Here is a 22,817-nt window from a genome sequence, read left to right as displayed (position 1 = left end):
CATCCTTGCATGTGTGTGACTGTTCGAGTGAGGCCAGTGCTTTGATCTGATTGGTTGGAGCCCAGGATCAGTAATATGGGAGATTTGAGAACTAGGCTGCAGTGTGGTGATGTCATTACTGAAAGAAGGCTTTGTGTGAACAAGAGAAAGAGAGAGAGAGAGAGAGAGGGAGAGAGGGAGAGATGTGCAATCTCAGGTTCACTATAGCTCTAATGTCCATTAGGCAGTAGAATATGATCTTTCACTCAGCTGGGTGAGGGACTGCTCCCTGAGATCTGTTACTGGAAACACCATTAAGCTTTATTGCGGAGAACATATGTGCAGCACAAAAGGCAAACCCCTATGAGAAAGTGATGGACGAGGTGAAGAAGCTAAAAGCTTCTCTGAATGTTTAACATTTGGACCAGCATCTAGAACGTATTGCATAACAAATCTGAAAAGCAGCTAGTATGCTGTGAGTGACCAATCTGTAGCACCTGACCAATTTGCATAGCACCTGTGGACCATTTTCATAGACGCTTTACCTCTAAAGTTACCTAGCACACATGATCACACATGAGTCCAGGGTTAGGTTTAGCCAGTTGCATCAGTCCAGCTATAAATCAGAGGTCAAGGCTGTGCTAAACCATTTGTAATGTACACTATATTGTGGAAAGTTTTGGGACGTCTGCCTTTACATGCACATGAATGCAATATGGAGTTGTAATATGGTCCCCCCCCCCACAACGTTTAGGAGTGTATTTATGGGAATTATGGCATTTGTGAGGTCAGGCACTGATGTTGGACGAGGAGGCCTGGCTCACAGTCTCCACTCTAATTCATCCCAAAGGTGTTCTATGGGGTTGAGGTCAGGACTCTGTGCAGGCCAGTCAAGTTCCTCCACACCAAACTCATTCATCCATGTCTTTATGGACCTTGCTTTGTGCACTGGTGTGCAGTCATGTTGGAACAGGAAGGGGTCATCCCCAAACTGTTCCCACAAAGAGCATGAAATTGTCCAGAATGTCTTGGTATGCTGAAGCATTAAGAGTTCCTTTCGCTGGAACTAACTCCTGAAAAACAACACCTGAATTAAATGGTTTGGAGGGGTGTCCCAAAACTTTTGGCAATACACTGAAATCTTGTGTGACCAAACACAATGGTCATTGCAAAATATTGATTTTTGTGTTGATTTCAAAAAATAACCTCATCTTGTTGGAAGCAGAAGATACCAGGCTCTTATCTGAAGTATCCTGGTACATCAATCAATCTTCACAAGAACCTCTGAACCACCAGCACCTCCATATTTTACCACAGAAGCTTTTCCTTATATCACCAAACATGGTAATGGTATACATTAGATGACCAAAGGTTTTTATTTTGGTCTTCTGTAACCACAACACACACACACACACTCTCCAGAAGGACTTCTTCTTTCATGCTTGCTATGAAAGTGGAACTTGACAGTTGATTTTGAAATGTGACCACTACAGATACTACTATACTAATAATGTGTACTGAAAATACTGACCTCTGGCTCTTTTTCCCTCAGATCCTATTGGGACACTTGCTGTTGGATCCGTGACATGTCATGAAGAACAGGATTACACAGATACACACTCTGAAGAAAGTGCATGGTAAGGCCTAGATAGCAGCAGACCGCCAGTGGTGATGTGGTACACCACTAAGTCACGATACTGGCATGTCACAGCTGGTTGGGAATCCAGCTTGTCTGCAGACGTGTGATCATGTCCACCACCTAGTAAACTAACCTCTGCTCAGACAATGGGGCCTGTGCCTAATTACCTTGGTAGGTAAACAGCTGGTCTGAGGATCAGATGGATTCACATAACACCACAGGGCAAGTACCAGACACAGCAGGAACTAGAAGCTCTAGAGGTACGGAGACTCAAGCATTAATTATAGACTGATAGCTAAAATTGGGTGACTAACCAGATTCAGCGATACGGTCACCTCAGAATGATCTGGCCAGCAATGTATGCAAGGCAAGTTTATTGTCAGAACATGCATCTCCACATCTCCTGAAGTGTTTGCTAGACTGTTTTAAAAGACTGTGTGGCTTATGTGCCCTCAGTTAGTGTTCAGTTCAAGGGGCTAGACCGGGGTGTCCAATCTTATCCAATCTTATCCGCAAAGGTCCGGTGTGGGTGCAGGTTTTCATTCCAATCAAGCAGGAGCCACACCTGATTCCACCTGTTTAATCAATTAATCTTGGCTTTCAGTAGACTCAGGTGTAGCTTCTGCTCGGCTGGAATGAAAATTTGCACCCACACTGGCCCTTAGTGGATAAGATTGGACACCCCTGGGTTAGACTGTCCCTATCTGGGGCAATAGATCAAGACAGCGTAGCTGCCAGGGTGTTTTGGTGACCACTGAAAGCAGCACTGGAAACCAAAGTCTTGCTGGTTAGCTTGGGGTCGTAATTAGGATGTGATAAAGACAAGTGATGTCCTCATATGTAAACATGTTAGTATGACTTCTTCACGGCTTCAGGATTCCTGGCTCGATCCATTTGCCTACATTGTTTTCTTCCATGTTCTACAGTTTCCTCCAACCGTACAAACATGAGAGCTGGTGGACTGGCTAGCCTCGCTCCCAGTGTCCCTGGGATAGGCTACTGATCCACACCAAATCATGACCAGCAAAGCAAATATAAAGCAAATATTGGAAAACTTTATAAAACTAACTGCTCTATAGTGCTCAGTCCAGTTTGGTTTGGCCAGCTACCAAAACACTTATCTCTCTTGGGTCAGCTAATGCTCCAAACTCCCATCTGTGAAGCAGGATCTGTGGTTATCTCTCTGACATGGGCTACTGTAAGTTAGCACCACCAGTGAGTTAAAGCTTGGGCTTTTTTTTTATCAGACATGAACATATTTCAGTCTGTGGCATTTGGGCTTCAGTCCCAGACAGATGACCCGCCACCCTGGACTGGAATGCCCACAGTCCCAGCAATCTTAGGGTGATCACAGCTGCTTCTGCTGCTGCCATTATCACTCATCATCAACAGATACCAGAAATGCACATTGTGGCCTGGCTGGAGCTGAGTAATGATATACGCCAGATACTGGGGTGATGGAGTGATTATGGTTCTTAGAAAAAGTAGTGCAGACAGGGTTTACTAAAAGCACCACACAGTCATGAATCAGAAAAGGGTTTCTGTAAAGGGGTTCTTTAGAAGTAAGCCCAAAGAGTGACCAAGCAAGCATGATTTGAATTACATTAAGCAAAGCACTATACAACCTTGTACAAACCAACTCATATCTTGACCCAGATACCCCACCACCAGGAGTGAGGTGTCAATCAACTCTATTACAAAAGTGCCAATATCTATAAATTGAAGGTACTAAAGAGATCAGCCAACATATGAGCGTGAAAAGTCATACACTATATTGCCAAAAGTTTTGGGATGCCTGCCTTTACATGCACATGAATGTAATATGAAGTTGTCCCGCCCTTCTCAACATTTCTGGGAAGGCTTTCCACAACATTTAGGAGTGTATTTATGGGAATTATGGCAGGCACTGATGTTGGATGAGAAGGCCTGGCTCACAGTTTCCACTCTAATTCATCCCAAAGGTGTTCTATGGGGTTGAGGTCAGGACTCTGTGCAGGCCAGTCAAGTTCCTCCACACCAAACTCACTCATCCATGTCTTTATGGACCTTGCTTTGTGCACTGGTGTGCAGTCATGTTGGAACAGGAAGGGGTCATCCCCAAACTGTTCCCACAAAGAGCATGAAATTGTCCAAAATGTCTTGGTATGAAGCTGAAGCATTAAGAGTTCCTTTCACTGGAACCGAGGGGCCGAGTCCAACCCCTGAATTCAATTATTTGGAGGGGTGTTCCAAAACTTTTGCCAATATAGTGTATTTCCATGGTGTGATGCATTATTGTAAGTTGTGACCATAGAGTCATTGGAGTAGTGCAGAGTCTGAAGAGATCACCAGTGACCACCAGGTATGAAGTCCAAACCTAGCTGCTCAAGATTCTTCACATGATTCTTCTTCGTACGTCATGTTGTGGTTTGTGCTGCATCATCAACCCTAAGTGAGCCATAGCCATCTCTAGGATGTTATCTCTCTTTACACCACTCCTTTCTTTTCTTTTGGCCTGTCTTGCCTTGCCCTAGATGGGAAGATGAACATTAACATGATGCTGCTAACAGTCTTTAATTAAATAATCAAATCTTTAAAAAAAAAGCACAGACACAGGATGTAAAATCTGTGCATTTATGTGTAAGGTTGTCTCCAAAGCCAGTCTATTGCGACGTATGTCTGCAATGCGCTTTCTAGATTAAACAGAAAAAAGTCAGACAGAGTTCAAACACAATGACACTTTACATCGCTGGTGACACCTTCTCACTTTTCTGGAGGAGTGAAGAACCACAAAGGAGGGGGTATTTATAAAAGTGTGAACTCAAACACTTTTTTGGGACCTGAGAAAGATATTTGGACTGTTTTTCATGAGCAAAAAAAAAGAAAAGAAATATAAATACAGCTGTGCAGCTGTGTATGTCTGCGCCTGTGTGAGACATGCAGTTTCTTATTTGCCTGATTTAGGATTTAGACTTTTTATAGTCTACAAACTAGACAATTAAGGATTGGAAAAATGTTATTTTATATAACCTGAACTCATTCCAGGAGGGAAACCTGTTGTGTAGCACATCTGCCTCAAGGCTTGTGTGTTTTTTGAAATGCTTTTCTGCTTACCACAGCGGTATAGAGTGTTTTCACTAGCTTGTATATAATACACCAGTTGCCAAAAGTTTTGGGACATCTGCCTTTACATGCACATGAATGTAATATGGAGTTGTCCTGCCCTTTGCAGCTTCAACTCTTCTGGGAAGGCTTTCCACAAGGTTTAGGAGTGTGTTTATGGGAATTTTTGACCATTCCTCTAGAAGAAGTGCATTTGTGAGATCAGGCACTGATGTTGGATGAGAAGGCCTGGCTTGCAGTCTTCACTCTAATTCATCCCAAAGGTGTTCTATGGGGTTGAGGTCAGGACTCTGTGCAGGCCAGTCAAGTTCCTCCACACCAAACTCGCTCATCCATGTCTTTATGGACCTTGATTTGTGTACTGGTGTGCAGTCATGTTGGAACAGGAAGGGGTCATCCCCAAACTGTTCCCACAAAGAGCATGAAATTATCTAAAATGTCTTGGTATGAAGCTGAAGCATTAAGAGTTCCTTTCACTGGAACTAAGGGTCTGAGCCCAACTCCTGAAAAACAATACCTGAATTGAATGATTGGAGGGGTGTCCCAATACTTTTGGCAATACAGTGTACATCACCTTTTTTCAAACAGTGTCACAGTGTGGCATAAAACACTTGCACAATCCACCCTCATATTTTTTGCTCTTTCGTGGACTGTAAGAAAGAGAGGTTATCTGAATAGACTTCCTGACCTCAGGTGATACCTAGACGTTTCTGAAATACTCAAATATCTAAACACATAAAAATGCACACGCTAAATTACCATCATGAACTGAAAGCACTATGTACATGTAGTCCTCACATACAATTATGTCAGCAAGTTCAGCAACCAATGAACTATTTGTAGAAATTTACCTCATGAGTCATTTAAAGCACTTTAGCTGACCCGTGACCATCATGACTGCTTAATAAACCAGTTGGTTAAAACAGAAGAGTGTCACTGTGCCCAAAGAGTCCCAAGTGAATGCTGGGCTTACGCAAATGAAAGCCCCTAAAGACCAGTCGATAGCGTGTGATGTGGTCAATTGACATACGCTGACAGAATCCTGTCTAAAAGTTATTAGCTTGTGTTGAGTAAACAAGAAAAGACCGCATGTTTACACAATGGAGCACGGTTCAAAAACAAAGTCTGTGGTTGGTTCGGGTATAAATATGGACCTAAAAAGATGTTTAAAATTCCAAGAAAATTTTTAAAGGCTGATTTTCTTTAAAAGCTACAAGTTCAATTTCAGCTTTGACTGCATGTGCTGGCATACGAAACAGCAAAATGTGAAAACAGAACCATGAATCTCTTTCAGTATAACAGTAAAATAATGTTGATCCATCAAACATATATTAAATCTTTTTTTTTTAAATACCAAACTGTTTAACTGTCTCTTTTTACCCATCAGGTCATGTATGTGATCTTATACTGTAAGATTTAAAAAGGAAGGCCACAAACCAATGTAAAAGACTTTTTTCCTCCACAGATTGTGTGCACAAAGCTGTCTTCTTTTTTTTTTCTTCTGGCCAGCACTGTACGAATGAGTCAATCAGTCTGTTGTCATTGCGACATTATCAAATGACGAAGATAAGAGCTGTAACTGTCAGCTGCTTGTTTCGCTTTTTCTCTCCAAACACGTCAAGAATAAGGAAGCTTATTTCAGTGCAGCGTTTATTTTTAACCTCATTATCATCCAAACAAATCTTAAAATCCTCCTACTTCTGCGGGTCAGAATGTGGGCACGATCGATGCCGTGGTTTGTTTTCCCTCATGATGCAGATTAAAGTGAAGGGCTTGAATTCGTCTTGGGAAGAATGCGAGACGCTGAAAGAATGAACAACAAATGGGACATTATTTAACACAGCCCTAACACTCCCTACTCTTACTACGTTCCTGAGCAGGTCTGTCTGGTGTTTGTGTCAACTCTGCAGTGAGGGAGTGTGTGTCCAGAGACAGCAGTATGAGGAACTGGTTACCTAGGAGACACACCGCCAAGAAGGACCACGGTCCTTGCAAAGCAAACCAATTTACCTTGGTGACGTCAAAGTGTGTGTGTCTGTGTGTGTTATCACTATGACTTATTCATTCACCCTAACAGCCTATATATATATATATATATATATATATATATATATATATATATATATATATATATATATCAGATCACCATCGTGGCTAGCCTGGCACACTATGCTCCCCCTCCCCAGTGACAATGAAATAGCTCTGAGCAGCTATTGGCTAATCAGCACCATGGCAATGACTCCTGATTGGTCAAGCCCTCTGGTTTCTCTCCACCAATCAAACAACCTGTATCCATGAGAATGAAGCTTGCAGAGCTATTTAAAACCAAGCGGACAGACGTAAGATCGCTCGTATGAACGTCTTAGATCTTTCAGAGGAAGGAGAAGAGATGAGAGGAGAAAAAGGAATTAAATTATATAATAATAATAATAATAATAATAATAATAATAATAATAAAAAAAAACACAGGTTTGTTGTACGGTCTACTAAACAAATCTAGGCTATTAAAGTAGCTCCAGGGTTGTCAAGCGAGAAGGTGGAAAAAGAGACAGAGAGGACTTTATGAGATCCCTATGTGAATTTGTTTAAGAAAATCTGTTGTGTACATTAACACCTCCGCTTCTCCCACCTTCTTTTAAAAGACAAAGATTTGTGAGAGAATCTTCAGGACTTCAGTACAGCTACACTTTGCAAACCTGGTTTAAGACGTCCCTGTTTTTGTTGTTGTTGTTGTTGAAGGTGAAAAGGATGACAACCTAGTATATGTATAAATATATATGTAGTATAAATGTGTTGAGTAAATGTAAAGGGAAGATACTATGGGCAACACTGAAATGGCTTATTCCTGTGTTGTGACTTTTGGTTAGAGGTCAAACCACAATGAATCAGAGACATGCATGCAAAAGAGATGCTGTTCATTAAATATTCATCAGTAAATCAACTGGGTTCAGTTTAACACACACCTTATGACCACACTGATATGAAATATTATAGACAATAGCTCTAGATAGTGACTTGACCATGAATGTGTCTTAAATGTAACTTCATTGAACTACATATTTCCCACAATGCCTTTCCACAGAAAGCTGTTTGTACTACACTATATTGCCAAAAGTTTTGGGACACCCCTCCACGTCACTGAATTCAGGTGTTGTTTTTCAGGGGTTGGGCTTGGCTCCTTAGTTCCAGTAAAAGGAACTCTTAATGCTTCAGCATACCAAGACATTTTGGGGATGACCCCTTCCTGTTTCAACATGACTGCACACCAGTGCACAAAGCAAGGTCCATAAAGACATGGATGAGTGAGTTTGTTGTAGAGGAACTTGACTGGCCTGCACAGAGTCCTGACCTCAACCCAATAGAACACCTTTGGGATGAATTAGAGTGGAGACTGCGAGCCAGACCTTCTCTCCAACATCAGTGCCTGACCTCACAAAAGGAATGGTCAAAAATTCCCATAAACACACTCCTAAACCTTGTGGAAGCTGTTATAGCTGCAAAGGGTGGGCCAACTCCATATTACATTCATGTGCATGTAAAGACAGACGTCCCGAGACTCTTGGCAATATAGTGTAGATTGCAGAGGTGCCAATATTTTGTAGCGTGCTTGAAAGTGTAGTAGTAGCGTGTAGCATGAACCTCCTTGAAAACTAGCAGCATGTACAAATACAGCACCCAGAAACAGCCAATGACATCAAGAGAAATTCAAATTCATCAGATCTCATGCGTAGCAGATCCCTGAATCCAGTTTATCTTCATTCTATTTGTTTGTGTAAACACCAAAACAAACATGACTGGATTCCTGGAGGCACATAGTCTAAATTAGCTACACTCTCTTTGCAGAACTGACCATTCTCAGTTCCTGGATCACCCTAAACAGTTCCCTCTGTGTTTCATCTTATTTCTCGTTAACAAAGTCACGTGATAGACAGCACACATGTTTATTTTTGTGAGCAGGATTTGATTTGACAGAGTGTTTAAACCTCACTATCAAACTGCATGGTGTAAGTGGGTGTGGTCAGCATCGAACAGGACTCATCCTGAAGAAGGGAAAAAAATCATAAGGTTATAAAGTTGTCAGAATTAATAAATGACACACAGGTATATACCACTGTGACATAACAGGGATGTTCAAATCATGTACATAAAGCTTCAAAAGATTAGATTATTAATTGGGACAGTTTTGAAATATGATAAGTGGAGAAAAAGGAAAAATAATAATAATAAAAAAAATCACAAAACCACAGTCAAATTAAATTTTTTAATAGTTTTTAATGCGCCTTAAGAAGAAGCCCATAAAGTTTTTTTTTTCTTTTTTAGTCTACTGTTTTTATAGATTTAGATTTTTTTATCCTGTGACTACATTTTAAAATTTTTCTTTCCTTTTAATAATGTTTTAATTTAATCTGCAATTTTATACCACATTTCAGAGAAAAATGGATACGGAATTGGAAATGTGAAAGATAAATTGTTATTGTTATTGATTTTAGAATTGAATCAGTTTTTAAAATATTACTGATTTTTATTATTATTATTATTATTATTATTATTTACTGAAACCTTGAATAAATTGAATTAACTCTTTGTAGAAAACGGGTTATGGATTTAGATCTGGATCTGTAAGGAGGAAACCTGAGGCAAAGGTGATGAGGAAAACTCCCTGAGATGTCATGAGGGAGAAACCTTGCGAGGAACCGGATTCAAAACGTAATATTTGAGCGATTATGAGTTCTTAAGCTGTGCTAAATGTTTTTAAAGGCTATTCAGAGCAACCTGGCTCATTGTTGGTGTCATCAGAGTTTTAATCCTAACACTGAGGATGAAATCAAAGTCCTAAACCAATTAAATGACCAACCAGGTTATTAAAACTGGCCTTCGGTCACAGAGAAAAGACTACATTATGCTTGTTTAGAACATTTTTTCCTTCACATAGTCAATTTCGTGAGGATTTCACAACTGTATCATGTATTTGGGTTTAAGCTTTCAGTTTAGACAAGGTGGAAATTCAAAATACATATAAATATACATAAATATTGTCATTCTGCCTCTTGTTAGCTAACACGACGGAACCATTAGACTTCCGACCTCTGCGTGCGCGCGCGGCGCTACGTCATCACTCGTGCTCCTGGCGCGTGCATTAAGTTGCTAGGTAGTTTCGGAAGACAGAGTAAAGACAACGATACGAAGAACATCAACCGCTTATTGTAAAAAAAATAATAATAATAACAAGGTAAAAAAAAGGGTAAACGTTTATATGTTTTTTAGCACTTTTAATATTATTAGACAGAAAGAAAGCATCCGTTTCGGTGCCGCTGAAATAATTTCCTGTGAAAACAGCGGTGTGGAATAACAGGAATGTTTTGTTTTTATTTGTTTTGGGTTTTGTTTTGTTTTTTTTTAGGTCTGAAGAAGCGTGTTTTTGCTAACTCGTAGTAGCATTTTATTTTAGGTTTTCACAAATTTCCTTCTTTATCTTCTTCTTTTTTGAACATACTCCTTCTCTGTTTTTGTTGTCGAGCTTGAATTCCTGCAACAGCTACACGCGTTGCCATAGTAACGCAGCGTGCACGCGCGCAGCCTGCTCACGCGCAAACAGATATTTAATTCACTTTAAAAATCATGACATTTTAAAGCGAGTTATGTTTTACGGGCGATCATTATTGGTCAAAAGTGATATAATAATGCTAATCTTAATGTTTATGCGACACATTTTGGTATGAATATGGTTCATTTTAATGATTCATAGTAGAGAATTTGGTTAGTACACTACTATCCAACAACCTGAAGTGTTCTGTAGTGTCCATTGTTTTGATGCTGTTTTAAAGTCTACAAAACACATCTATTTCTAGAGAAAAAAAAGCCACTTTGTGGACGGAAACCGTAGCCACAAGACTACACAATAGTACAGAATGATGTTTTAGGCTGTAGCTTTAGAATTTCCCTTTAGTGGAGCTGCAGACCCTGCTCCAGCAGTGCAAAGCAGCTCCATGAAGGTTAGAATATCTGGAGTGTCCTGCACAGAGCCGTGACCCCACTGAACATCTTTGAGATGAACTGGAGTCTCCTTAACATCCCGACATCAGAGTCTGATCTCACTAAGGCTCTTGTAGCTGAATGAATCCCACAACATCTAGTTAGAATGATATAGATGTGATGGTCAGATGTAAACAAACTTTTAGCCATATACACTATATTGCTGAAAGTTTTGGGACACCCCTCCAAATTATTGAATTCAGGTGTTGTTTTTCAGGGGTTGGGTTCGGCCCCTTAGTTCCAGTGGAAGGAACTCTTAATGCTTCAGCTTCATACCAAGACATTTTGGACAATTTCATGCTCTTTGTGGGAACCGTTTGGGGATGACCCCTTCCTGTTCCAACATGACTGCACACCAGTACACAAAGCAAGGTCCATAAAGACATTGATAAGGTAGTTTGGTGTGGAGGAACTTGACTGACCTGCACAGAGTCCTTACCTAAACCCCATAGAACACCTTTGGGATGAATTAGAGCGGAGACTGCTAGCCAAGCCTTCTCGTCCAACATCAGTACCTGACCTCACAAATGCGCTTTCTTCCAGTTTCTTTAGGGGTTGGTGCTTCATCCTGCCCTGAAATACCCAAGAGATTGAGACCAGCTTTAATCTAAATAGACTGAAATTATAATAAAAGCATAGAGGGTTCAGAGGCTTTTGCCTTGCCAAACTTGCTTTTGCACCTTATTTCAAAAGTATTCATTAGATATTCTGATAAGAATATCCATTTTTTGCAATCTGATCATACTACTGAACTGGTCTCGCTATTATCTTGCACCAGTTTGAGAACCTGACTACTTCTAAAAATTAATAACAATACGTTACCTTAATGGAACATGAAACTATTTTGCAATCCATTGGAGTCTCCGAAAACCAGGTTTCTATCCTGTAATACCATTAAAATGCCATAAAACTAACAGTTCTTCCAAACTAACGCAAGTTTGTCTGATTTCATTCTCAGGTTCCGCTGGTCTAAATTTATTTTCCCTGGTATGCAGAGACGCTTTGTTCTTCTGCTCTTGGCTGCACCTTGAGCCTGAACAGTCCTCACATGGCCTCGGTGGAGCGTAAGCAGGAAAAGCAGGGACCCTTCTACCGTGGTTATGGCATCAGAAGACAGACGAGTGCAGAGATAGTGACCGAAGCCCGGCGTTCTCTCAGGACTCTTCAGACACGCCGGCCGTTCACGCCGAGAGAGGAGCATCGCCAGCTTTTTGGAGGATCTGCTCGCACACGTGATGGAAGGCCGCCATCTTCATTCAGGTTTTTACTTTGTTATTAAAAAAAAGTATTCCAGTTTCTCAATGTGACAATGGAACATTTGCCCTGATTTTTTAAAAATATAATCCTACAGCCTTCATGCTCGGAATTTCGATGCGCCCGATTCCAGGCCGAATTCAGGGACCCGACTCTCGCCTCTGGAACACGTAAGGCGTAATTTTTCAGAATTTGTCTGATTCAGGGAAGCAATGATGTGCTAACAATGTGTTATACATCAGAAATCTAGGTTCCCAGTTTCACCGGACGAAGACTGCAGCAAAGGTGTGCCCAAACCTCCAGCTGAGCAAAAGGACAAAAGAGGAGGAGCTGGAGGAGGAGCTCGGACAAGGCTCGTCAGAGCAAGATCGCTTATGATCATACCCTCTGTGATGCAACATGATGCAAATGGTACGTGTAAATTCAGACTAGATCTCGTTTCTATAAATATGTAAATTAAGAACTCTACTAAATAAATGCAGTATGGAATACTTGCATTTGCATATCGTGACCTGATTGGCTCCTCTGTTCTATGACACAATAACTCTTTCTTTGATGCTAATTCAAATTTTTCAGCGAGGATTTCACTGCTTTACCTTGTACAGACAAAAGAGATTTAAAAAGAGCCGAATTTATTTCTATGTTTTTTAAAAAAGAGTAAGCATTAGAAATAGAGCAGGATCCAGAGTAAGCTAGATGTTTTGAGTGACGAGGAATGGAACGAATGAAGCGAGGAGAGTCCTGCTGAAGAAGAGAATAGATCGACGGTTCAATACGTCTGTGTTCCTTTCATTTCTCGCTATTCATGTGTCACTCCACCGTAATGAAAGAATGACGCGCCTTTTTAGCGTAACCTTGATCCCGTCCTCGTCAGCCCTGTTTAAAAGACAACTGTTTAAGTGTGTCACTCACTCACTGAAAGAATCGACTCTTTTATAAGCTTAATAAAGCTTATACACAAATTTAAATACGCTGAACGGAACGCTAACACGCAGGCTTCACGGTGAGGATGTTTAGAACCTGCACAGTGTTGATTTTGCTCTTTCACTGGTAAGTATAAAGACTGTAGAGCGTTAATTCAAAGTTTTATTGCATCGACTCGTTCACACAGATAAAAACAAAGGAATCAGCTAGATAATCGAATAAACATCCTGCCCGCACTCGCCTTCCCTTTCACTATTAGTTCCAGTTCTCTTCGCAGAACAGACAACCAATATTACCTTCATGATTCTTTTCTCTTTTCTCGTTTCTTTGCTCTCCTGTCTCTTTTTGTGCATAGTGTGTGTGGCTTGTCTGCTTTCGTTATTACAGCGTCCATTAAACCAGGATTTTTTTTTTTGTCTGTGTGTGTTTGTGGAATTTTATAGAAAGTGCCAGCAAACACAAACAACAGTGTGTGTTACTCTTTGTGATTTCTCTGCAGCACGACAAGCTGAAAATGTTGCTTTTAATGCGCATAAGTGATAACAGGAACTAAATAACACTATATTGGCAAAGGTTTTGGGACGTCCGCCTTCACATGCACGTGAACTTTAATATGAAGTTGTCCCGCTCTTTGCAGCTATAACAGCTTCAACTCTTCTGAGAAGGCTTTTCACAAGGTTTAGGAGTGTGTTTATGGGAATTTTCGACCATTCCTCTAGAAGCACATTTGTGAGGTCAGACACTGATGTTGGACGAGAAGACCTGGCTCGCAGTCTATGCTCTAATTCATCCCAAAGGTGTTCTGTCAGGTTGAGGTCAAGACTCAAGTTCCTCCACACCAAACTCGCTCATCCATGTCTTTATGCACCTTGCTTTGTGCACTGGTGTGAACAGGAAGGGGTCATCCCCAAACTGTTCCCACAAAGAGCATGAAATTGTCCAAAATGTCTTGGTATGAAGCTGAAGCATTAAGAGTTTCTTAGGACCGAGCCCAACCCCTGAAAAACAACCCCTGAGTTCAATGAACTGAAGGGGTGTCCCAAAACTTTTGGCAATATAGTGTATCTCCTGGACACTCAGGTCTCGTGATGTTTTTTTTATATTCATCAATTAAAAATTGTAATATTTTTTGTGAGTTAAACACTGCAGGTTTTAGGTAACTAATCCACCTCAGGTTGACAAGTCAGTTCCTAACAATTTGTATGTTTGCATGTGATTTTATTTCTGTAGATCCTCGAACCGAAGGTGTTGATGAAGCAATCTCGAGCACGAATCCACCCCAGCATGAGCCTTTCCACCTACATTCCAGTTCCAAACAAGAAAAGATGGAGCAATCCTCCAAACACATACCAAACAAACACAGACCAAACGAACACAGGTACACATTTCACCATCATCATCATCATCATCATATCTTTATTAAGTTTCCGTCTCCTCCTCATGTTTGTCTTGTTATCTCTCAGCTGTCTCGCTCCTAACAGCAACCTTGAGAGCTTTTAAAAACAGTTAGTGGCTCACCCTCATGCAGAAGAGCGATAAAATATTTTATAGTCTGTTGATCCCTCTATTAGACAGCAAAGTCAGCAGGAATTCAGTCTGGCTTTTAAAATAGATTTCAGGATTGCGGTAATAAATTCAGGCTCAATGAATTGCTTTATTGCAGCAAGTAGATGAGCAAATGATTGCTGGGAATTCCTGAATATACAAAGGGAAAAGTCCAAAGTGGATATATACATATAAACTGTCGTGTGTTTTTTTTCCCCATTGTGGAAAGTACCAGAAAACCCAAAATACACAAAGCAAGCCATATGAGCTAAAGAGAAGTGAAATGTTATCTCTGCCAACATTTTGTGGCTAATCAGTAGCATAAAATCCAGAAAACAATCCTCTTCAGCTTAGAATTCCTGCTCCATATACACCTGTTGATTATTCCCTCATCCATTCATCTCAAGGAACTGAAAGTTTCCTCTGCTGTTGTCTCTCAATATCACTGCAAGTCAAGGAATACAACATGAAGCGTGATAGAACAGTAAAACTGAGTCCCCAAGAACAAGCAGGAAGTGAAGAAGTTTGGCTGAGGAACACCAGGGAAGAAACCCTACATCTGGTGATGTGTGTTCCACGCTAACACACAAATAAAACATTCAGGCTACAGCAACGTCCCAAACGACCTACTGCACACTACACACTTACACTGTGCACTACATAAACTCTGGCATATGAATGTTAGCAGGTCTCGTCATCTCAAACGGAACACTAACTTGCAGGAAGCAGACTATTTTCCAGTCGCCGCATGACCTAGCTTTAGCAAAATGTGGTGAATTTGTAAAATGTTGAAAAATAAATGGCTAACGTGAAAGACGTCTCATCTACCGGAGTGTCGTCGGCCATCTTGAAATTTTTTCCTCATCCAGCGTCAGCACCTGGTAGCCTCGCCCCTTTTCCGCTACGTAAGCAAATCTGCAAGCATCGTGTGCATGAAGTGTCCAACGTTCCACACTTGTACAAATGAATCATCCGAGTACTTAAAGTGCACTTCTTCTTCTTTTTCTTCTTCTTCTTCTTTTTGGAATTTTCAGTATGAACATGCCTCCATCCCTGTTTCTCTCTCTCTTTCTGTTTCTTTCCTCACTCTTTCTTTCTCTAACCCTTTCCATCCCTATCTCTCTCTCTCTCTCTCTCTTCATCCCTGTCTCTCTCCCTCTGTCCCTGTCTCTCTCTCCATCCCTATCTCTCTCCCTCTCTCCCTCTCTCTCTCTCCTTCTTGCTCTCTTCCTCTCTCACCCACTCTCTCTCTCTCTCTCTCTCTCTCACCCATTTTCTCTCTCTCACCCCCTTGCCCATCCCTATCTATCCCTCTCACCCACTCTCTCCTTCTCTCCCTATCTCTCTCTCTCTCTCTCTCTCTCTCTCTCTCTCTGATACAGTTGATAATGGAGCAGTATTAGATTATCAGGGCTAACAGGCTGCTCTGGTGCCCACCAGCATAGTTTGGCTCAAGACTCTCACGCGATGAGATCACGTCTCAGACTGAAGGAGTCCATCAACAGAGAGACATTATCAAGTCGTTAAGAGGAATGAGGGAAATAAAAATCAATGTCCCAAATTTACCCCTAAAATATCACTAGAATGTCATTCTGTTCCTTCTGGTCATTTGAATTTAACATCACTTGTATTTTAAACGTGTTTATTCCCCAGTTCACTCGTCAGCCATACTGAGAGATTGCGCTGTTTCTAAGATAAGCGATACGATGACGCTGCATGAACGACTCGGACGCGAGCAGACGATGGTGTGGTTTCCTGTCTGCTGCCTGCACATTTTCACTCTGACCAGTTTGCATGCATTCACATTATGCAAAGTTGCAGATGTTGCAGAGATGAGCGGCGCGAGCGCTGCAGGGAGCCCAGCGCTCGGGCCACGGCGAATGCGAACAGACCTGCCTGCTACGTTCGGTGCCTGCGACATTACGGTACCAGAACATTGCAACAGGGACACCTTGCGGCGAGCGTTTAAACACCTGAGAGATTCGATTAAAACACTGATCTCGCGGTTTTTCGGGATTATTCATGTGCAGATTAGATGTGTTTCATTGACACACTTCTTCAGTCTCGCCTCCTTTCTCTCTGTGTGTGTTAGCAGAACTCCACGGCCCAGCAGTGCTGACTTATCTCCAGGAAAAGGAACAAAAAGAGGTTTGTTGAGCCACTCGCGGCCTGTAGAAGATCTGACTGCAGATACACCTTTCATTGCGCCGATCCAAAGCGCAGGGGCTTGCAGAATATTTCCTACTTTGCAGAGGCAGCTTCCTGCATGCAAATGTTCCCACACACACACACAGACACACACACACTGCTGACCTTTTCATGCTGTGATGAACATCCTGTATTTCTATACAAATGTAAAAAAAAAAAAGGTGAAACTGTGAGAAGCTCTGATGTGAAACGAGAAGGAGGAAAGCGTCAATGTTTTGTGGTCCGTGTTTTCCTCGTCAGATGCTGAGCGTGGCCGCAGAGACTCGACAGGAAGTGACGAGACCGTCTTCTGGACCTCCGAGGTGCTTCCTGTGCTGGAGATGTTTGAGTCGGTTGCTCTAGGTGATGATACACTGCACTGTAGGATTTAATGTGTATACTCTCTCTCTCTCTCTCCCTTTCCCTCTGCCCCCCTCCCTCTTTCTATCCCTGTCTCTCTCTCCTGCCACCCCCCATCTCTCTCTCTCTCTCTCTCACCCCCCCCCTCACTCTCTCTCTCTCTCACCCCCTCCACTATCTCCCTCTATTTCTCTTTCTCTCCCCTCCGTCCCTCTCTCTCTCACTATCTCTCTCTCTATCACTCTCTCTTACCCTCTGTCCCTCTATCCACCCCTCCCCTCTCTCTCACTCTCTTTTTCTCTTTCCCCCTCTGTTCCCCAATCTCTTTCTCTCTCTCCATCCCTGTCTCTCTCTCTCTCTCTCTTTCTCTCTCTCCTGCCACCCCCATCTCTCTCTCTCTATCTCTCCCTCTCTTTCCCTTTGCCCCCCCTCTCTATCCCTGTCTCTCTCTCCTGCCACCCCCCCTCTCCATCCCTATCCCTGTCTCTCTCTCTCCTGCCACCCCAATCTCTCTCTCTCTCTCTCTCTCTCTCTCTCTCTCTCCCTCTGCCCCCCCTCTCTATCCCTGTCTCTCTCTCTCTCTCTCTCTCTGTCTCTCTCTCTTTCTCTCTCCTTCTCCCCCTTTCTCTCTCTCTCTCTCTCTCCCTCTCACCTGCCAATTCAGTGCATCTCTGTGGGCTCATGTATGCAGAAGATAAATAGTTGCCCCTTTTCTGTGTGGGTGGGTGGTTAATTGGTTGGTCGGTTGGTTTCTGGGTTCACGTGTCTCAGAGGAAGCACGTGTCAGTAGCCTTCACACTCTGCATCAGGTCATGTGATCGGAAAGAAAAAATTCTGAACATTTTGGATTATTTTTAATTATGCGATTGCTTTAGGTACATAAATATACATACATATGTTTCTGCATATTTTTATATTTGGAAGAATCTTTCAAATTTCCAATATTAATCTCTATTAAAAAACAATAATAAAAGTAATAATAATAATAATAATCATAATAATAATAAAACAGTATAAAAATGTAATAATAATAGTAATTGTAATAATAATAAAAATAATAATAATAATAATAATAATAATAATAATAAAGTTAGACTTGCTTTTTTAAGGAAACTTCTAATAAAGCAAACTGCCTGGGTGTGTTGAATGAGCTGGTTTTTGGGAGTAGGTTCAGGAGCGGGCTGGGAGAAAGAAAAACATGAAATTTGAATCCTAGGGAATTTTAAAAAAAATAAAAGATCTGTATTTAGTTTGGCAAAGCCTCGATCTTTCAAAAGGCAAGTGCAAGAATGAGAAATCTAATAGAATGTAAATATGAATGTAAATATCGCACTGCTTTTTTTCCCTTTAAAAAAAAATTAATTAAATGGAAATTTATTTCAAAGATAAATATCAAATATTTATCTCACTCGATTGGCTCTTCACGGCATCACCAGACAGGATAAGGACGAAGAACAATTTTTAGATTATTTAAATTTTTTTTCCTTTACCCCAAAATAGCTTTCAGAAACTTCGTCACTTCTACTTTCCACTGTACTAAACTTGCAAAGTGTGCATGCTTTTTTATAAATTTATGCTAAAACGGGTTACACACAGTTTCGGCTTATAATAATAATAATAATATGAAGAAGAAGAAGAAGAAGAAGAAAGATGTCAAAGAAGAAACATGCTTCCTCATCAGGACTGCATTACATTTAACTAAATGGATATTTGTGCTGTATATGAAAGCTACAGCTGACTGAGGGCTCGAGTGAGTGTCCATGGTGTTAGATACACTATTGCCAAAAGTTTTGGGACACCCCTGTACATCATTGAATTCAGGTGCTGTGCTCGGCCCCTTAGTTCAAGTGAAAGGAACTTGCTTCAGATTCATACCAAGACATTTTGGACAATTTCATGCTTTGTGGGAACAGTTTGGGGATGACCCCTTCCTGTTCCAACATGACTGCACACCAGTACACAAAGCAAGGTCCATAGAGACATGGATGAGTGAGTTTGGTGTGGAGGAACTTGACTGACCTGAGTCCTAACCTCAACCCCATAGAACACCTTTGGGATGAATTAGAGTGGAGACTGTAAGCCAGACCTTCTCATCCAACATCAGTGCCTGACCTCACAAATGTGCTTCTCACATATGCACCTCATAAACACACTCCTAAACCTTGTGGAAAGCCTTCCCAGAAGAGTTGAAGCTGTTACAGTTATGGGCGGGACAATTGCATATTACATTCACGTGCATGTAAAGGCAGACATCCCAAAACTTTTGGCAATGTAGTGTAAATGTCAGTGAAGTTTCAACAGATGAGAAAAGTCCATAAGAAAATGTTCCTCATATCTTCTAAATTCCTCTTCTAAAATGTTCCTCATATCTAAATTCTCTATATCTCAGGAGGAACTGTGTCAAAGGAGACCATGGAGCGCCTGTGTGACGCCTGCACCGGTCTCCATAACGTCCTGTCAGAGAACGGCATGCTGGGAAAGCGGTTTAAGAACAGGTCCTCCGTTCTCCGTGCGCTGTTCCGACTGATCGATTTGGGATCGGATCGTCTGAACCTGACTCTCGCCAAACTCATACTGGAGGTGAGTGTTTTAACAAGAGAGGAACGTTTTCTTCACTAGGACCTTGGATCTAATCCAAGCGGTGTGTGATTTCAGCTCGACGTCAGCGGAAACAACTTGCTAAACATTTGCAAGCTCGTCTTTAAAATAAGCCGGAATTCCAAAAACGACTCCCTGTTCCAGGACAACGGCGTTATAGGTACGACTGTGGTCCTGTATAACTCATTCACTCTAATCAGTCATTAACTGTCTTTCACAGTCAGTCTGTGTGTGTGTGTGTGTGTGTGTGTGTGTGTGTGTATCAGATTCCCTCCTCTCAGTGATCCAGCGTGAGGATTTTAGCAGCAGCGGAGAGATTGTTCTGTACTGCACAGGCTCCCTGAAGCTCCTCTCAGGAAACAGCGCCCTCACCAGGCTGCTCCTAGCTAAAGACTTCATCCCAGTCTCGCTCCAGCTCTCTCAGCATCTGATCCAGATAACTGACCCTAAAGCTTCACCTACACCGGATCAGCACAACATCTCAGGACATATTCTGGTGCAGGTGGGTCGCTCCAAAAACGTGCCTAGAGACAAATGGCAGAATTATGTTCCTCTGATAAACCTCATATCATTATCATTATTATTATTATTATTATTATAATTATTATTAGCTCCATCCAGAATCTTCTAGCAAAACCCAGACTTCTACTTAAAACCCACATGCTTGGATTGTCCACGTTTCCCTCAGAAGTTCTGGCAGAGCAGGAACAGGCTGTCAGTGAACCCCGCCTAGACATTTCTCAGAATCTCCTGCTCTAAACTGGACAGAATGGAAGGGTGGGGTTACTCAGGGTCCGTAAGACAGGGTGGATTGTTTGTTTTATGCTCGTTTCCTTGGCTTGTTTTTATATATATATATATATATATATATATAGATCCATACTGAACTTGTTCTGGTTGGATGTTTTACACGACTGTAGTGAGAGATGTGTTTGTATTCACAACGAAGCTAATAACCATGTTTGTCTTCATTTCTGAACCTGAGTTTCTGACTTTTGAAGATTTGTGATGAGCACTTTAACGCTAATCCACTCGAACCTCTCTGACCCTCGCAGGTGACGGCGGCGCTGAGGAATGTGGCCGACTTGTCCGAGTCCCGTGCTGCATTTTTATCCAGCAGTGTCTTCTCCACGCTGTGCGCAGTCATCGATCGTCACCGAGATGACCAAGACGTCTGCCTTAACGTAGCAAGGATATTTAGGTGAGACACCGTCCAGTCGCTGCGCAGATTTTCACATGATTAGCACCAAATTCTGTAAAGACACCATGGTCAGTTACAGAACAGAATGACTATTAAGCCCACAGTGTCTCTCATTCCACTTCCTCGACTTTTTCCTCATGAGAACTTCACCGTTTTTTTTTTGTTTGTTTGTTTTTTTGTGTCATTGTGTTTTTGTGTCTCCAGCAAACTGTCCTCTTATGCCGAGTGCTGCTGTGCGCTAGCCGAGACCTCGAGCTGCTACAGGCTATTTTTAGCTCTGTTGTGCAAACACAGCAGGAAACAGGTGAATACAGCCAAAACATATGTATACACACACACACACTGAATAGAGCAGTGTGAAATGAAGATGCACGTGTTTCTATCCCTGGAACTTTTTTCTTTTCTCTCTCTCTCTCTCTCTCTCTCTCTCTCTCTCTCTCTCTCGCTCTCTCTCTCCTCTGAGTGTAATGAAATCTGTTTTGTTAAAAAAGTGATCTGTGAAGAAATAAACACACCCCCTCAGCCCTTCTGTAGGAACATACTGTCCTTTTTGACTTCCTTATTGCAGAGAACATAGCGAACTCTGGCTCCTTCAAGGGTTTAGAGGTTCCACACCAGACTCTGAATACACACTTAAAGATAAAGATTTTTGATTATTTGTAGGCCTGAATTAGTCTCAAATGCAGTAAAGCTGCTACCAGTCAGTCCACAGACACACACACACACACACAAATCTCTTGTTTCTCCAGGCTCTGGTGGTGCGTCTCCTCTTCACGTTAGGAAACCTAGCAGCAAGGAGCGACCAGGCCAGACAGAGAATCTGCGAGGAGGAAAGATCCATAGATGTTCTCTTAGAGCTTTTCCAGAACTACCTGCGAGTCCCCAGGGACAAACCGGACGAGGACGAGGACGTTCTGATCAAGCTGATCCGAGTGCTCGCTAATCTGTCCATTCACCCCGTCATAGGCTCGGCTCTGGCGTCTAACACACTGTGTGTGCAGCTACTACTGAAAGTGATGGGTAAGCAAGAATCACACACAAACACACACACACACACTCTCTCTCTTTTGCTCTCTACATACACTATATTGCCAAAAGTTTTGGGACACCCCTCCACATCCGCTTTAGTTCCAGTGAAAGGAACTCTTAATGCTTCAGCTTCATACCAAGACATTTTGGACAATTTCATGCTCTTTGTGGGAACAGTTTGGGGATGACCCCTTCCTGTTCCAACATGACTACACCAGTGCACAAAGCAAGGTCCATAAAGACATGGATGAGTGAGTTTGGTATGGAGGAACTTGACCTTGTCCTGACCTCAACCCCATAGAACACCTTTGGGATGAATTAGAGCGGAGACTGCGAGCCAGGCCTTCTTGTCCAACATCAGTGCCTGACCTCACAAAAGGAATGGTCAAAATTCCCATAAACACACTCCTAAACCTTGTGGAAAGTCTTATAGCTGCAAAGGGTGGGACAACTCCATAATACATTCATGTGCATGTAAAGGCAGACCTCCCAAAACTTTTGGCCATATATTTCGATATTTTGTGCTACTGACTCACGCCCTGATATTGAACGCGACAAATATGAGATACAGGCGCGCGACATCGCTACAGCATCCTGTTCAAATATAGATTGCGGTTTGGTTTGCATTGTCAATTTCTGGTGTCACCCTGCAAGCGTGCGAGCCATTCAGGAGGCTGCCGAGAATCTCTCGCTAATCTGTTTGTCTCGGTTTCTTTTTCCATCTGCTTTTAGTTTTTTTTTTGTATCATCGTGAATAAGAAAAAAACAGGAAGTTGTTTTAAAGTTACCAGACATGAGGCCAGATGTGTGAGAATGCCGTATCTCCGTCTCTATGGAAGGCTCTAGATTTTGTGATGAGGATTTATTCTTGATCTTTCTATTCAGTGTGTGTGTGTGTGTGTGTTACAATTGATAAAACTGTTGCTTGCATCAGCTGTTGCTTTTTTTGTTGTTGTTTCTTGGAAT

General features: G+C 41.8%; 1 protein-coding gene across 5 annotated transcripts in view; it reads left to right on the top strand.

The window, feature by feature from the left end:
* Positions 1 to 1,544: 1,544 nt before the first annotated feature.
* Positions 1,545 to 22,817, top strand: part of armc2 (armadillo repeat containing 2) — a 32,757-nt gene continuing 11,484 nt past the window's right edge. For 2 of the 5 annotated variants that reach the window (XM_058392099.1, XM_058392096.1), the window contains exons 1-13: positions 9,832 to 9,950; positions 11,712 to 12,013; positions 12,105 to 12,177; positions 12,250 to 12,418; positions 14,162 to 14,309; positions 16,569 to 16,624; positions 16,925 to 17,026; positions 19,413 to 19,603; positions 19,679 to 19,781; positions 19,888 to 20,123; positions 20,677 to 20,822; positions 21,027 to 21,126; positions 21,572 to 21,842. In XM_058392099.1, the coding sequence (XP_058248082.1) occupies positions 11,802 to 12,013; positions 12,105 to 12,177; positions 12,250 to 12,418; positions 14,162 to 14,309; positions 16,569 to 16,624; positions 16,925 to 17,026; positions 19,413 to 19,603; positions 19,679 to 19,781; positions 19,888 to 20,123; positions 20,677 to 20,822; positions 21,027 to 21,126; positions 21,572 to 21,842 (1,807 nt within the window). In that variant the 5' untranslated portion in view covers positions 9,832 to 9,950; positions 11,712 to 11,801. Of the gene's footprint in view, positions 1,617 to 9,831; positions 9,963 to 11,711; positions 12,014 to 12,104; positions 12,178 to 12,249; positions 12,419 to 14,161; positions 14,310 to 16,568; positions 16,625 to 16,924; positions 17,027 to 19,412; positions 19,604 to 19,678; positions 19,782 to 19,887; positions 20,124 to 20,676; positions 20,823 to 21,026; positions 21,127 to 21,571; positions 21,843 to 22,817 lie in introns of those variants that run through there. The other 3 variants (XM_058392098.1, XM_058392100.1, XM_058392097.1) reach the window with 3 other exon arrangements.

The sequence above is a fragment of the Hemibagrus wyckioides genome, linkage group LG06, assembly GCF_019097595.1.
Source record: "Hemibagrus wyckioides isolate EC202008001 linkage group LG06, SWU_Hwy_1.0, whole genome shotgun sequence".
In the NCBI taxonomy this organism is placed as follows: Eukaryota; Metazoa; Chordata; class Actinopteri; order Siluriformes; family Bagridae; genus Hemibagrus; species Hemibagrus wyckioides.
Note: the sequence above shows the minus strand (reverse complement) of the source record. Positions and strands in the feature narration are given on the sequence as shown.